This window comes from Globicephala melas, chromosome 8, assembly GCF_963455315.2.
Source record: "Globicephala melas chromosome 8, mGloMel1.2, whole genome shotgun sequence".
NCBI classification, from domain to species: Eukaryota; Metazoa; Chordata; class Mammalia; order Artiodactyla; family Delphinidae; genus Globicephala; species Globicephala melas.
The window spans coordinates 16,433,673-16,449,414 of record NC_083321.1 but is presented as its reverse complement, the minus strand read 5'-3'; the positions used below and the strand labels follow the sequence as shown (position 1 = coordinate 16,449,414).

Genomic DNA, 15,742 nt, shown 5'->3' with positions numbered 1-15,742 from the left:
GAGTGGTGTAAGATATGGGTCCAGTTTCATTCTTTTACATGTACATATCTAGTTTCCCAGCACCATCTACTGAAGAGACTGTCTTTTCTCCATTGAATGTTCTTGGCTCCCTTGTCAAATATTAGTTGACCATCTATGCTTGGGTGTATTTCTGGGCTCTTGATTCTGTTCCATTGGTCTGTTTCTCTTTTTTTATGCCAGTACTATACTGTTTTGATGACTGTAACTTTATAGCCTAGCTTGAAATCAGGAAGTGTGATGCCTGTTGCTTTGTTCTTTCTCAGGATTTCTTTGGCTATTTGGGGTCTTTTCTGGTTCCATATAACTTTTAGGAGTATTTTTCCTAGGAGCATCAACTTTTTTGTTGTTTTAAGTATAGTTGATTTACAATGTTGTATTAGTTTCTGGTGTACAGCAGAGTGATCCAGTTATATATATTCTTTTTCATATTCTTTTCCATTATGGTTTATTATAAGATATTGAATATACTTCCCTGTGCTATATGGTAGGATCTTGCTGTTTATCTTAATTTTATATATAGTAGTTTGTATCTGCTAATCCCAAACTCCTTTTTATCCCTCCCCCTCCTTTCCCCTTTGGTAACCATAAGTTTATTTTCTATGCCTGTGAGTCTGTTTCTGTTTTGTAACTAGTTCATTTGTATCATATTTTAGATTCCATATATAAGTGACATAAGATATTTGTTTTTCTGTCTGACATACTTCATGTGGTATGATTATCTCTAGGTCCATCCATGTTGCTGCAAATGGCATCATTGCATCCATTTTTATGGCTGAGTTGTATTCCATTGTGTTTGTGTGTATGTGTGTGTGTGTACATATATATATATATATATACCACATCTTTGCCCATTCATCTGTTGATGGACATTAAGGTTGCTTCCATATCTTGGCTATTGTAAATAGTGCTGCTGTGAACATTGGGGTGCATATATCTTTTTGAATTAGATTTTTCTCTGGATATATGCCCAGGAGTGGGATTGTTGGATCATATGGTAACTCTATTTTTAGTTTTTTAAGGAACCTCCATACTCTTTTAAGAACATCAGCTTTTGATGTCAAACCCAGGTTGAATCCTGCCTCTTCAGCTTATTAACTTTGGGAAACTTACCTAAGCTCTCAGAACTTCAGTTTGTTCATCTGCCTAGTACCTAATAAATATTAGTCACTTTCACTGTCATTAGTAGTGGTAGTAGTAGTAGCAGCTATACTATAGGTTAATATGGAATGTTGACAGGCTGGGTTATTGATCCAATATGTAAAAGGGATATCTTACTTAAATTTCTGATCTTGGCAGTTTTTAATGCTTCATGTCTTCAAAGCGTGCCTTATAATTACGTGAGTATATGCTTATAATTAGAGTGTCTAGAGCAGATTGCATACATCTCTCTATTTTCATCTCTTAGGAGTATATGCCTCTCCCTCCAGAAGAAGCGGAAAACGGGGAGAACGCTGGTAATGAAGAACCCAAGCTGCAGTTCAGTTATGTGGAATGTTTGTTGTATAGCTTTCACCAGTTGGGCCGAAAACTTCCAGATTTCTTAACAGCCAAGCTGAATGCAGAAAAGCTCAAAGATTTCAAAATAAGGTGATGTATGGTTGAAGTGGCCAGTCTTTGACAAAGGTGAAAGCTATCTTGAAGCTCCCTAGATTTTGTTTTCATTTTATAAGAGCTTTTTCCCCACCCTGCCTTACTGCAGTGCAGAAGAATGGAAGATCTACAAAACAGGAGTGTATATAAACATACAACTATTGTGGCATAGCAAATGCATGGGAGAAGATGACCTTTTTCAAAAATGGACTCTGGCTCTCCCTACTTGCTTCATGATCTTGTGCAGGTTCCCTAACCTCTCTAACACCCCAAATTGTCCTCAGTTGTTAAATTTATTGATAATAGTACCTGCCTTATAGAGTTGTGAGAATTAAATGAGACAATGGATGAAAAGCTTTAAGCACAATGCCTGGCACATAGTGGGTATTCAGTAAACTGTATCTGCTATTACTATCTTATAGTGTTATTAATATCTTACAGTGCAGCTGGAGGAGCAGCACTGGAGAAATCAATATAAGTCGTTTTCCTGAAGATACTTTGTATTAAATCATTGCATGAACAAATTCACATCTTAAGTTTTGAGATGCTTGGCCACTGTATCATCTGTTATTGTCCTCTATGCTTTGGTAAGGCAGAGGTTTAATACTTGGTGAAACGTTTGACCAGAAGCAGGCATCTTAGGAAATTACTCTGAAAGTGAAAAAAACAGCGATGCCACGTTGTTAAGTAGAGTTCCTAGAAGTCGGCAGGATGGAGTTACGGTACCACCTTTCTTCACACGTTACCTGGGAACAAATTTGAAAAAGAGATTACTCAACATCCTTCGCAAAATCTGCAGTTTTGTTTTATTTTTAAACAGGACCCTTAGGTGCAAATGGGTCAAACACTGTCCCTCCTTAGCAGGTAAACATAGAGATTAAGTGACTTGTCTGTGTCACTTGACCTTCATTTGGCTAGTGGAAGAGAAGAACCCAGGCCACCTGATTCTAGTCCCTGGCTCCTGGTTGTTTCTAATTTAGACACATACCTTGCAGGTTAACATAACAAGCTTCCTTAGCACAGTGCCAGAAGTGTTTCCCTTGCCAGGTTGAGTGTGGATCTATTCCAATTTTTGATGAAGAAAAACTGCTTTTATTTTACTTATTTGTGTATCTCTTATGATCATACATTGATAATTAAAAGAAAGTCCCCCTCAAAATTTACTCTTTATTGGTAAAGGCCATTTAGCTATAGTATTCTTTGAATTTAAAAACACAGTTGAGGTATAAAAGCAAAGTTGAAGTGATGATTTCTTAATTAGCAAATACTTCTTCATTTAGGCTGCAGTACTTTGCACGGGGCCTGCAGGTGTATATCAGACAACTTCGCTTGGCTCTCCAGGGTAAAACAGGCGAGGCCTTAAAAACAGAAGAGGTAAGAATACTCAGTTACATCTTGTTGGGAAATTTTTATGATAGCCACCATTTATTACAAATTCAGACTGAATTCATATATTGAAATGTAACATTCGACTTTATTTGAAGGATGATACAACTCTAAGTTGAAGATACAATGTTAGAAGACTACATTTTTAGTTATATGCTAAGTTATATAGGAAACTTTATCATTGTTGAAATGTCTTGAATGTTTCCAATGTTTGTGAACAATGTTATCAAATGTTGATGCATACCAGTCTTTCACTAGGGTCTCATTAGCAGCATATTTTGTTTAAATATTTGATTGGCAATTGTGATATTTTTAATTTCACCTTTTTGAAGCCCAAATATTAGTTTACATTAGAAAAAAATATTAAACTTCCAATTCTATACCAAACTATATGTGTTTATGTTGGGATTTTTGGTTTTCTCTGATCTCATCTATTTTGATCAATCTTCATCTTGGTCCTAATGAAATATTTTAAGTTTTCATTGTGTCTTCCTGTAACATAAACTGATATTTTTTAAAAACAACTGCTATGTGCCCATGATCTGTCCCCTACTCGTTTTTCAAGTAAATTGTAGATATAACACTTCTAACCTGTCAAGGGAAATAAAGATTATTTGCTTTCTTTGCCATCTCTACACTTGTTTTAGAGTCAAGAAATAGGATTGAACATTATCAGTAAATATAAACCAAGGAATTCTCTAACTGTAGAAATGATTCTGAAAGAGAAGTGGAATTATTCAAGTTCTATATGGGAATGAAATATACATCATGAAAGTTATTGGCATTTTAATTTAATTTTGTTTTCCTTTTGCAGAACAAGATTAAAGTTGTTGCATTGAAAATAACAAATAATATCAATGTTTTAATCAAGGTAAGTCTTCCTTTCTTATCAAGTCATCCCAGCCAGCTAGAAAGTTAGTGCAAGAGGTTTTCCGTATGTCTTTATGTCTGCAATGGTACTGGTTAAGGAGAGACGCCATTACATTCCAGACGTTTGGCCTTTTAAAGCTTTATGCCTTTTATAACACCGAGTGATGTTTTTGTAGCTATTATAGAATAATACATTGTTTTATTTATTTAAAAGTTATTGCAGAAGATACTGCAAACAAAGGGAGGCATGCAGAGTTTTTCTGACCCAGAGCATTGAAGCAGATATATTTAGACTCAGAGATTTCACTGACTTAAGTTCTTGTAGTCTTAATACTATCGGATCCTTTTGAATGACCAATAATACCCTGCTTTGCTTACACTAAGAATGAACAGTCTTATGTGGCACATGAAATGTTGTCCTGTGGTCTTTTCTGTTAACTTGTCTATGTAATAAATTGAGAGTTTTCTATACTTACCATTAAGCCATAAATATCCTTCAGTTCTGTTTACCCTCCCCAAGTATCTGTTAGCCTAAACAAAAAACTAATAACCTGAGAGAACAAAAAAGGAATCACAACAAAGTACACATCATTTGATACTGTAAGTTAACAGTACTGTTATAAGTTGATAGTATTGTAGCCAGATGGGAGAAAGAAATATTTGTAACACTTATAGCACAAAGCTTAACAGCAACAAAATCAGGGCTAGTGATATGCCTTAAAACTAATCTGGTAAAAATCCCATGGAATACTTACTTTTTATCAGAAGAGAAAGGGAAGCTTTTCAGAGAAAACAGTGAGACGTTGAGGGATGAGTATCATTGCCAACAGGAAAAGTGAAAAGGCATTAAAAACAGAAGAGGTAAGAATACTGACTCACATCTCAAAGAAAATTTTTATCATAGCCACCATTTATTTCAAACCTTAAATATAAATAATTTCAAATGGTGGATTAATACATTAAAATGTGAGATTTGACTTTATTTGAACTGATGCTATAAGTCAAAGTTGAAGATATACTATGATGTTAAGAACATTTTAAACTTAGCAAATACTATGACCCAACACATGGAGATGAGACAGTTTCCTGTTCAGGAAACCATAGTGATTTAAAGATGACTGCAGTAGGAAGTTGCATGGGGAAGAATGATGAATAGGGTCAGCAACCAATGTGTAGGGTACCTGACCAAAAAATTCTGAAATATTTTTTTAATATGACATAATTCTTTGTTTTAGGGAAATCACAAGAAAAACTGGTATGCTTTGGTCCATCCATGGCATCTGCTTGCCATCTTTAGTTCCTACCTAACCAGACGCATCTAATTCCAAAATTTACCTTCACTTCTATTTCAGTGAATCCACAAACTATACTCCAGTTTCCCATTGTCACCTGAGATTTAACATGTTTAAAATTGAAGACTTCCCCCTTCTTCTTCCCGTTGACACTTTCTTAATAAATAACATTATTATATGCTAAATCACTCCAGCTAGAAACCTCAAGCATTTTTGTTTCAAAGGACTTTATATTGGCTAATTCCCTGCATTTATCTGGTACCCTGGACTTAAGTTTTATATAGTAGGAGGTGATTTTTATTCACATATTCATTTTAACTGTGAAAGAAACTTAGTTTACTTTTATCAGGTTTTGCCTGTATATAAAAATTAGAGTAAAACTGGTAAGAAATGTTAGGTAAAATACCAAGAATAAATATATTTAGAAATTCATTCATAGTTTTGAGGGTATTATGAGGTTAGATTATTTCAGTTCTAGATTATGTTAACATTTAAATTCAGCAAATATTTGCATTACCTTATATTAATAATTTAGTACTTAAATCTTGTGGGTTTTTTCCTTATTGGTAATATATAGATATTTGAGGGGAAGAAAAACATGATTAGCCAGACCTTTAGTTTTGTTCTAGTTTTGAACCACTTAAAAACCTGCAAAAGCAAATGCAGAGTGCACCATTGTATCTTCCTTAAAGCACGTCAGTGACTGCTCCTGTGCAAAAGAAACTACTTGTGGATTTGATTAAAGTTGATAAATATTGATATTTTTGTCCTATAACTTGAAATGACATTTGAAAAAAGCTGCAGTTTCTTAAGTGATGTGTGCAAAATAACATTGAAGTAGTAGATGTAATTTGTAAACAAAATTGTCCTTGTTTACTTTTCTCTTGCAGTTTATTTTTTAGGTTATTATTTTAGTCATCAGCACAAAAGCAAGAAGGATAAATTAGTTTCCCGTCCTAAAATTAAAATGTGTCTCCCTGTTTCCTACCCTTACACCACTCCCCGCACCACCAAACACATTAGAAATCTCTAATTTTGTCTCTTCAGGATCTCTTCCACATTCCTCCTTCTTATAAGAGCACAGTAACATTATCCTGGAAACCTGTACAGAAGGTTGAAATTGGGTAAGAAACATATGTAAAGGGATTAAAGTGTTCTAATATTTGATTTACAAATACGGAAAAATCTGAATTCAGATTTTACATTTCCTGTACAAAATGGTACGTTATTAGTTAAATGATTCTTAGTAAGATGTTAAACTATGATTATTAAAAGCATGACTTAAAATATAAAATCTAATCTAGTATTTATAAAATAAACTGGTAGAATACAACTCTGGAATTTTCAAGCCTTTGTCCGTATTGCTGTAACTTAATAAGACTTTCCTGACAAGTTTTATAAAATGAGTCACTTGTGTATAATCTGTGAAGCTACATATTTCAGATTGTTGTAAAGCCTTGTAAATGCCCCTCTGACAATGTCTGCATAACTAAAGCACAGTTAATTTGATGACATCAGAATGTTATTTCCTTTTTTCTGATGTGACTGTCATCTTTTGGATGTCTTTTGTAACAGATATAATAAATATATTGATAGCCTCTGGTATAAAAGAATTTTTTTTAATTGCTATTCTTCCTACCATTATAGGCAAAAGAGAGCCAATGAAGATACAACTTCAGGCTCACCACCCAAGAAATCTTCAGCAGGACCAAAAAGGGATGCCAGGCAGATTTATAATCCTCCTAGTGGGAAATATAGCAGCAATTTGGGCAACTTTAATTATGGTGAGCGTTTCCGTTTGGGTACAAGCAATATGAGAGATTAGGCAGAAATTGTGTTGTACTTGATTTTAATTACTAATTAAATAGACTATCATAGTTCTTTCAGGTGACTTTTCGAGTTAGTTTGGGGAACCTGAACTGTTGGGGAAACAACTTAACCCATTCCTTTCTGACTCACCCTTGTGGGCTCACTGAATTGAGCATGTAACACTGAGAACCTGAAAAATGTGCCTCTTGTATTCAGAGGAGCCAACAGAAAAAAAAAGGAAGGAAGATGGCATGAACCATCTATTCCTGGTTTTCCCTGTTTTAGCTTCAAGGCAAGACATTTTGTGCATTCTCCCTCAAGAATGTATATAGCTTCCATTCTTGGCAGATGTGGTATTAATGATCCTTCTTGGCCTTAGTCAGCCTACTGCTTGTCCTCCCATCTTCTGCACTACTTCAAAAGGAGAAGTTCTAGAAGGTAGAGTGAGATGTTAAAGCATCATCTAGCAAAGAAGATGTGTCCTGTTGCAGTCTCCCCCACTGCCCAGAGTGCAGTCCTCCTTTCAACTTTAGACATTAGTGCAAGGAGAGCTTCCCACTAGTCCAGTCTCTCCCAGGACTGTTGAATCAGAAGTGAAGTTTGTCTCACTGGCTTATAAAGAAAAATGGACAAAAATTTCACTGACTCGGATCCTAAATCTTGCTTAAGAAGACCAAGTTTAATATTCAAAACCAAACATACTTGTGATTGGTCTTGGTTACCAAGCAGAATTGATTCTGCAGTAATTATTCCCAAAAAAGTACATTCTGAAGAATATGCTCTCTATAATTGTTTCCAGGGTGAGATGATTGTGACGTTAAGTAAATTCCTCCTACGATAGCTAAATTCCTCTAATATCTGAGCAATCAGATTATAGAAAGGCAATTTTAGATTGTGAAATGAACCCTTCTACTCCAGTCAGACTCTTTGAGGCAACTTTAGTGTAGAAAAGATCACTGAACTCTTTTACTTATATAATAATAAGTAAATGTGCATCTCTTAGCTTCTTTTCCTACCTGAAATAAAGGGATAACATAGAGCTTAAAAACTTCAAAAAATATTTGCAAAAGCATTTTTTAAATGGAAACGATGCTGTTACTTCATTGCACGAAATATTGTCCTCTGTCATTTGTATGATTTAATGTGGTGTTTATCAAAACCATTCTTAAAATCAACTGTTCTCTCAGATACTATCTTCATTTGATATAGATGAAAGTAATCAAGAGGTATGGCAATACATAGAGAATTAAATTGTATTTATTTTCACTAAGGCAAGTCAGTTACTCTGAATTTCCGTAAGCATTTTGCCCTGTGAAATTCATTACCTGCCTGATAGGGAGAATCAGATGATGTGATGCATGTGGAAAAGAGATGTGGAAAATGCAAAGCCTTAGGTTGTATGTGATTTTTAAAAAATAATCAATGTGAAAAAAATAAGCAGTTTTACTCAGGACAAATATCCAGGGAATTCCCTGGCAGTCCAGTGGTTAGGATTCCACACTTTCACTGCCGGGGGGTTCGATCCCTGGTCAGGGAACTAAGATCCCACAAGCTGCACAGTGCAGCCAAGAAAAAAAAATCCAGGAGTCACAACCTGAGTTGTTCCGTAGTCCTCAAAGTAACGGAATGGCAGAACAGACAAAACCATTGTCTTTTGTGTCTGGTATTCTTGTACTTTAATATTCCTATAGGGGTGACCCTTGTAATTGGAGTGCTTGTCATAAATTGAATTACAAAGCAAACTAAACTCTGATTGTTCTTATTGGAAAGTAGGAACAAAATTTCTGCTAGTACTTTTATTTTGGGGAGTTGAATGTGTCAGATTGTAAGTATTCTCATATTAACAATTCAGAGAGTTTCCCTGGATTTCTTTCACCCATTCGGTTGAAAACCGTTCTTGGTACTATAGATGAGAATTGGTGGACCAATCTACCTCAAATTTTTTCTACCTTTTTTATGTCCTTTCCTTAGGGAGCTGACAGTGGGTCAGGAAGAAGGAGAAACTGTTGGATTTTTTTTCCTGGGATGTCAGAGTTGTCTCAAAGTTGGAGGGAAAAAATGTTTTGTGTTCTTGAGTCTTTAATACATAGATTTTATTACCCACATTTGGCAAAAACATCATAATTCCACTTCTCTATATCAGCCAAGCTCAATTTTATTTTTCCAAGGAAGACTTGGTTGCATGGGGGGTTTTTTTGTTTTGTTTTTGAAGAGTCATACACACTGAAGGGTTGGGAAATTTACTCCTTTTGTGTTATAGGGAACCAGGTAATACTAATATCGCTCTTATTACAGTGAACAAGTCTACTGCAAAGAAAATAGATTGTGCCAGTGTCATGGGCCTGAACTTGTTCACTACAGAGAAGGAGCCAGAATTTGTGATTGTTCTTTGAGTCCATGTAGGCATACTTAGACTTCTTTCCTTATCCAAGTTTATCACTTTACTAACCAATGTCTCTGTTATTTGCTTTATCAAATGGCGTTTGTTCCCGTAACTTAGTTCAGCTTCCTGGTGCATTTTCAGTCAAATGATTTGCAAACATATACCCATGTTTAGTTTTCCTTCGTGCAGAACAGAGTTCCCTGGTAACCCACAAGTACTAATTCTACGTTTTGTGACTTGTATCCTTCAACTTTTACCTTTTTAGAATATAAAAATAATTTTTAAAGTATAATTTTAACTGTAAGCAGTGTTAGTAAGCTTGAAACCATTGAAAAGATCATTAAAGTGCAGAATAGTCCCTCAGGATGAAGAAAAAAGAAAGTTTGGTGACTCCCTGTACTGTAGAAATGGCTGCCTCGGTTGCAGATCAGAAAGAAATAGCCAATATAGAAAAGATAATCACAGCAAATAATACCTTCATACTATGTATTTAATATACTTATTAGATATACTGAACAATTGAGGGTAACTGAGTTATTCATATTAAAATTGATTGAAAAACAATTGAAAGGGTAGATTTTAGTAGTCTGTTAGCTTATAGCTAATAATGATAGCTATGGGGGTGTTGATTTGTTAAGTGTGTCGATGTAAACTGAGAAATGAAGGTTATATGAGTATGATAGGGGGAAAATATGCAGACATCTGCATGGGTAAAGCCAAGTCTTAAACAGTCAAAAATGCAGGAGTTACAGCATCAAGAAGTTGCTGTATTAAGGTTGCTATGCTCCCAGAATGCACCACAGTCATTGCATCTATCACTGGGAGTATCTTACCCACAGACGACCTCTGATTTTCTGAACGTGTTGGCTCACGATGGTTTCGTTTAAACAGTTTGCATACCAATCAACTTAGAAAAATGTGTCATGACATGAGAGGTGACTTTGAATCAGATTCTGTTCTGTTACACAGGTAAATGTTGGCTAAGCTGGGGAAAGGTCTAGTTAGTTTTCTAACTCAAGAGTTTCTGGAGGGAAAAAAAAAAAAGAAGAAATCAAAACATCACCCAAATACAGTAACTATATTTCTAGCCATAATGGCAAAAAATGGATTGCAACACTGACTTGATAGGAATTTTTCAAGCCTCCAGTATTATGGATCAAAAATGGCAACACCAGATTCTTTTTATTGCTCCTAACAAGATTGCTGCAATGAGGAAGTTTGAAAAGTTCCAATGAGGAGATTCTATCTCCAGAATTAGAAGTTTGAGACTAACTTATACATGATGAAAAGTCCTGCCTTGCTGATAACTTCAATCAGTTTTCTTCACTGGAAAGACTCCTTTGAGGAATATTTCTCTGGAGCTGTAAAACAGACTGACCAATAAATCAAGGACTCAATCTACCATATGACACAAGTAACTTGATTTTTCAGCAAAAGATATCCTTAATTTACATCAGTAACCCAAACACTGTAATATATACATATCACCTTTTTGGCAGCACTCTGAGCAGCTCATACATAGCTGAAAAAGCAGTGAGGAAAGCCGTCGGAATTTGTATCAACATTATTTTGAAATATGGTGAGCAAAACAAATTGCCTATTTGTTGCATTTGAAAGGTACATTTTTCATTCTAGCCTGATTTTTCAGAATTGATCATTGATAGTCTAAGATATTTTACATATATGGCACTAACTTTTGAAGGCCACTGGCTTTAATTCCAATATAAGTATAGAAATTTTTCTAGTTTTGTTAATTATCTTTGGTAGTGATAGACCCCAAAATAAAGAACTAACAATGTAGTTATAACATTGTCACCTTGAAATATCTTTATTAATGGGATACATTTAATTGAGTACCTACTGTGAATATAGGCACCTTGCAATATGTGCTTTGGCATATATGATGCCCTGGTTTTATGTGAAGATTGAATTTGGAGATGGACTAGCAGAATACCGATGCTGTTTGTATAGAGCCTACTGCTGCATTCAGAGCTGCGAGCTACATTACTTCTGTGTGTGCTGTCCCGTGAAGTCCTGAACAAGACCTAAACCCTTGTTCGCTTTTTCGTAGAGCAGAGAGGAGCCTTCAGGGGAAGTAGAGGTGGCCGAGGTTGGGGAGCACGAGGAAATCGTAGTCGGGGAAGACTCTACTGAATGAGAAGTCACAGTCTTCAGCATTGTCTTGAGCTTAATACACTTAAATTCTACTACTCTACTCATTGGATTGCCGGGGATGTCCCTTTAAAAAGACTGCTGCCTTCAGCTAAAAACTTAATGTTCTTTATACCTTTGTATGTATGATCTACTTTTGTAATAGACCATGGTTGTGTCCAAGGTAAAACCACAGCGATATTTTTGGATGCTTTGTCTGCAATCTTGACTTGTTTTTGCAATATCACCATTATTCAGACTTCATATTGTGAATCTTTTAAACATCTTGATAATTTGTTATTGAGAGCTATTCAAATCTAAAATGTAATAAAATTCAGTCTAGTTCTGATAACTGGTAAAGATCATCAGTTCTGAAAGGTTACTGACTTTCCTGTCCTCTCTGTCTTGCCCCCAGCCAACATATGGAGAAGAGTAATGGTCAGTCTTAACATTTTATTTTCATTGTTATTTAATAAAGCCGCTAGGCAATGGTGCAGCATTCCTGGCTTCTGTCAGTAAAGCAAAATACTTACCAGCTTTCTTAAAATGTAGAAATGACATTACATTTTTAGGAGGAAGTAAGTTGCTTTGCACTGCTTACTTAACTCTTCTCCATATGTTGTGATATAAATTTTTGAATATGGGATCTTACTATTTGCATAGAAATGTGTATGTATAATATACATACATACATGAGCATATATCTGTGTATGTGTGTGTGTGTGTGTATATATATATATATATATATATGCATGCTGCGAAACTTGACTACACAACATAAGTCATTTTTTAAAATTCCAGGAACGGGTAGTCTTTGACACGGTGATTATCCTTTTGAGGCTGAATCCATTATTAACTTGTTATCTAGGTTTTCCTTCCAGTAGTGAGGGCTTTTGAGTCAGTTGCACTTACATGATTATTGTTATTTAAAACTAAAAATAAACAAAGGCTGCATTTTCAAAGATAAATTTGGAGATCCCTGTTGGAGAAATACAGCCAGAATATTGAATCTGATGTACATATAGGTTTCTACAGGATGAGATAGAATAATTTAGAATTTGGGGATTTGATAACCAGGGCAGCCCAGAAAAAGTGACTTGGTAACATGGTATACCAGTAAGTAAGGGATGCTCTCTCAGTTTGCTTTTGCCACTTTCAAGATTTTAACTTCTCAGGTTATTAATCAAAATTATTGTATAAGTTAGTCAATAGAGTCTTTAGGTTAAAACAACAGATGGGGGGTTTGTGGAGTGTTTAATGTCATGGGCATTTTTAGTAGCATAGGCCCTTTGCTCTGCATTTGAATGTTTCATATATTTTTGTTCCACAGTTAATCTTCCCTCCCCAAGTTTGCTATTCAAATCCAATGCCTGAGTGACATTTTCTAGTAGTTTGACCTTTTTTTTGAGGCATAGTTTGTGATTCCAATACAGGTGTCTTCATTACTGTTACCTCTATACTGGGGGTATAGGCAAAACCCCTTTGTTAGAATTACTGCACATGTATATGGGGAAAATATTTTTTGAAGACTAGAATGATACAAGTGAGCAAAAGAAGTTGGTCAGCTTGACTATGGAGTGGTGGCAATAATCTCTAAACATTCCAAAAGACAGTGAGCTGAACCTAAGCTCCCTTGGAATCTGAGCAGACACAGGAACATGGACTTTCCATTTGAAAACTGTGACCAGGTAGCCTGGACCTCAACGGCAGATCAGCCAGTGGCCTAAAGCCATTTCAAGTATAGATGCTGTTTTGGGACAGTTATATAAATTTGAACATTAAGTGTAATTTTTCCTCTTTTTCTTTTTAATATTTGTAAACTCAAAGCTGAGCAGAAGTGACTTTACTTTCTAAAGTTTGATATTAAGTTGACTGTGTTCCTTCCTTTACCGCCTCATTGTTCCCCTTCCCTTTCCTAAGGCAATAGTGCACAACTTAGGTTATTTCTGCTTCAAAACTTTGAACGAAAAACTTCATGCCACGAATTTTTTTTCTTTTGCAAGACACCTGTAAATCCCCTTGTTCAAATGTAAATGTTCCCTTATGCTTTTGAAATAAATTTCCTTTTGTAATTTTGTTTTGTGTCTTGTGTTACGATTATAGCTTCAGATTCTTGGATATTCATTAAACATTTATTCATTGCTTCTCATGTGCCAGTGTGTTAGACCATGAAAATATAAAGATGGAAAAAATACTGCTCTGCTTTCAAGGGTTCAGTGTTACAAGTTATCTTTCATTTTCAACCTTTTGGATTTATTTTTAGAAGCTAATACCCTTCTGAAAAAAGGATTTGGTTCTTTCTGTCAAAGCAAAACATCAGATACTTGCCAAATCATTATGAAATAATTTCTTCCCTCAAGTTATTATGTAAAGCAACTTCTTATTTTGACTCCCAGCCTTTATTTGTTTTCCTGAAGTAGCACCAAGGATGGATCAGAAAAAGTTACCTAAATTCTCTTGGTGATCACATCCAGTCCTATGCCTGTAATACCATCTACATGCTGAGGACTGCCAAATGTCTATGTCCATCCTTTCTTGCCTGGAGTTTCATAATAGCCTCCTGATTGATCTCCCAGCTATTACACTTGACTATAGCCTGTTCTAAACACAGCAGCAAAGAAACATACACTCTTCTACTTGAAGCTGTTCAATGACTCCTCGTTTTAGAATAAAAATCAAAAACACTGCCATGGCTTAAAAGTTTCTGACCTCAGCTACTGCTCTGCCCCAGTCAGTCAGCTTCATGCAGCTAGGCAAAGACACACTCCTACCTTAGAATCTGCACTGGCTGTTCCTTCTAGCCACATATCTGCCTGTCTGACTCCACCCCTTCGATTCCTCAAAGATCACCTTCTCAAGAATCCTGTTTAATACCGCAATGCCCCTTTCTACCCTGCCAAGACTTCAGAACCCACTTACCCTACTCAATGTTCTCTGGAGCATTTGCCAACTTCTAACATACTATCCTAATTATACTGTATATTGGGTTAGCCAAAAATTGCTTTCAGTTTTTAAGTAAAAATAAAAGGCATTTTTCATTTTCACGAAGAACTTTATTGAACAATGTATTCACCCTTTTATTCCACTACCTTCTGCCATTTTTCAGGCAACTTCATAATTCCATCTTCCCAAAACTTTTTATCTTTTTGAAACAAAGAATTGTTCCAGGTGCCTTATACAGCCTTCCAGGGAATTGAAATTTTTTCCATTAAGAGAATTTTGTAAAGACCGAAATAAGTGGAAAGCCGAACGTGCAATGGCTGGTGAATACAGCGGACGAATCAGAACTTCCCAGCCCAGCTGTAACAGTTTTTGCCTGGTCATCAAACATGCAGACTTACGTTATCCTGATGGAAGTTTATGCGTTTTCTGTTGACTAGCTCTGGATGCTTTTTGTCAGGTGCTGCTTTCAGTTGGTCTAATTGGGAGCAGTACTTGTTGGAATTAATCACTTGGTTTTCCAGAAGGAGCTCATAATAGAGGACTCCCAATCCCACCATATACACAACATCACCTTTGGATAAAGACCGGCCTTTGGTGTGGTTGGTGGTGGTTTATTTCGCTTGCCCCACGATCTCTTCCGTTCCACATTATTGTACAGTATCCACTTTTCATCGCCCATCACAGTTTGTTTTAAAAACGGAACATTTTCATTACGTTTCAGTAGAGAATCACATGCGGAAATACGGTCCAGAAGGTTTTGCTTATGTGGAATCCAAACATCAAAGCGATTCACGTAACCAAGCTGGTGCAAATGATTTTCAACACTTGATTTGGATTTTTTGAGTATGTCAGCTATCTCCTGCATGGTTTAACGTTAATTGTTCTCAATTAATGTCTCGATTTGATCACTATCAACTGTAACTGGTCTACCTGACCATGGAGCATCGTCCAGCCAGAAATCTCCAGCACGAAACGTTGCAAACCACTTTTGACACGTTCAATCAGTCACAGCACCTTCTCCATACACTGCACGAATCTTTGTTGGCGTTTCGGTTGCATTTTTTCCTTTATTGACATAATAAAGCATGATATGCCAAAAATGTTGCTTTTTTTCTTCCAACTTCAATATTAAAATGGCTACACAAAAATTCACCAATTTTGATAAGTCTTTTTTTAAATGCTGACATGACAGCTGTCACATATAATCTAACAAAATTGTTTCGAATGAAGCTAAAGACAACTAAGTGCTACTAGAGCCATCTTACGGAAAAAAATGGACGAGCCTTTTGGCCAACCC

The 15,742-nt window shown here is 35.8% G+C and overlaps 1 protein-coding gene across 2 annotated transcripts in view; it reads left to right on the top strand.

The window, feature by feature from the left end:
• The window catches only part of API5 (apoptosis inhibitor 5), a 36,951-nt gene extending 23,372 nt beyond the window's left edge, over positions 1-13,579 (top strand). The window contains exons 9-14 of one of the 2 annotated variants that reach the window (XM_030864650.2): positions 1,427-1,608; positions 2,892-2,985; positions 3,812-3,868; positions 6,207-6,283; positions 6,807-6,943; positions 11,428-13,579. In XM_030864650.2, the coding sequence (XP_030720510.1) occupies positions 1,427-1,608; positions 2,892-2,985; positions 3,812-3,868; positions 6,207-6,283; positions 6,807-6,943; positions 11,428-11,450 (570 nt within the window). In that variant the 3' untranslated portion in view covers positions 11,451-13,579. Of the gene's footprint in view, positions 1-1,426; positions 1,609-2,891; positions 2,986-3,811; positions 3,869-6,206; positions 6,284-6,806; positions 6,944-11,422 lie in introns of both variants that reach the window. The other variant, XM_030864649.2, reaches the window with a different exon arrangement.
• Positions 13,580-15,742: the final 2,163 nt, after the last annotated feature.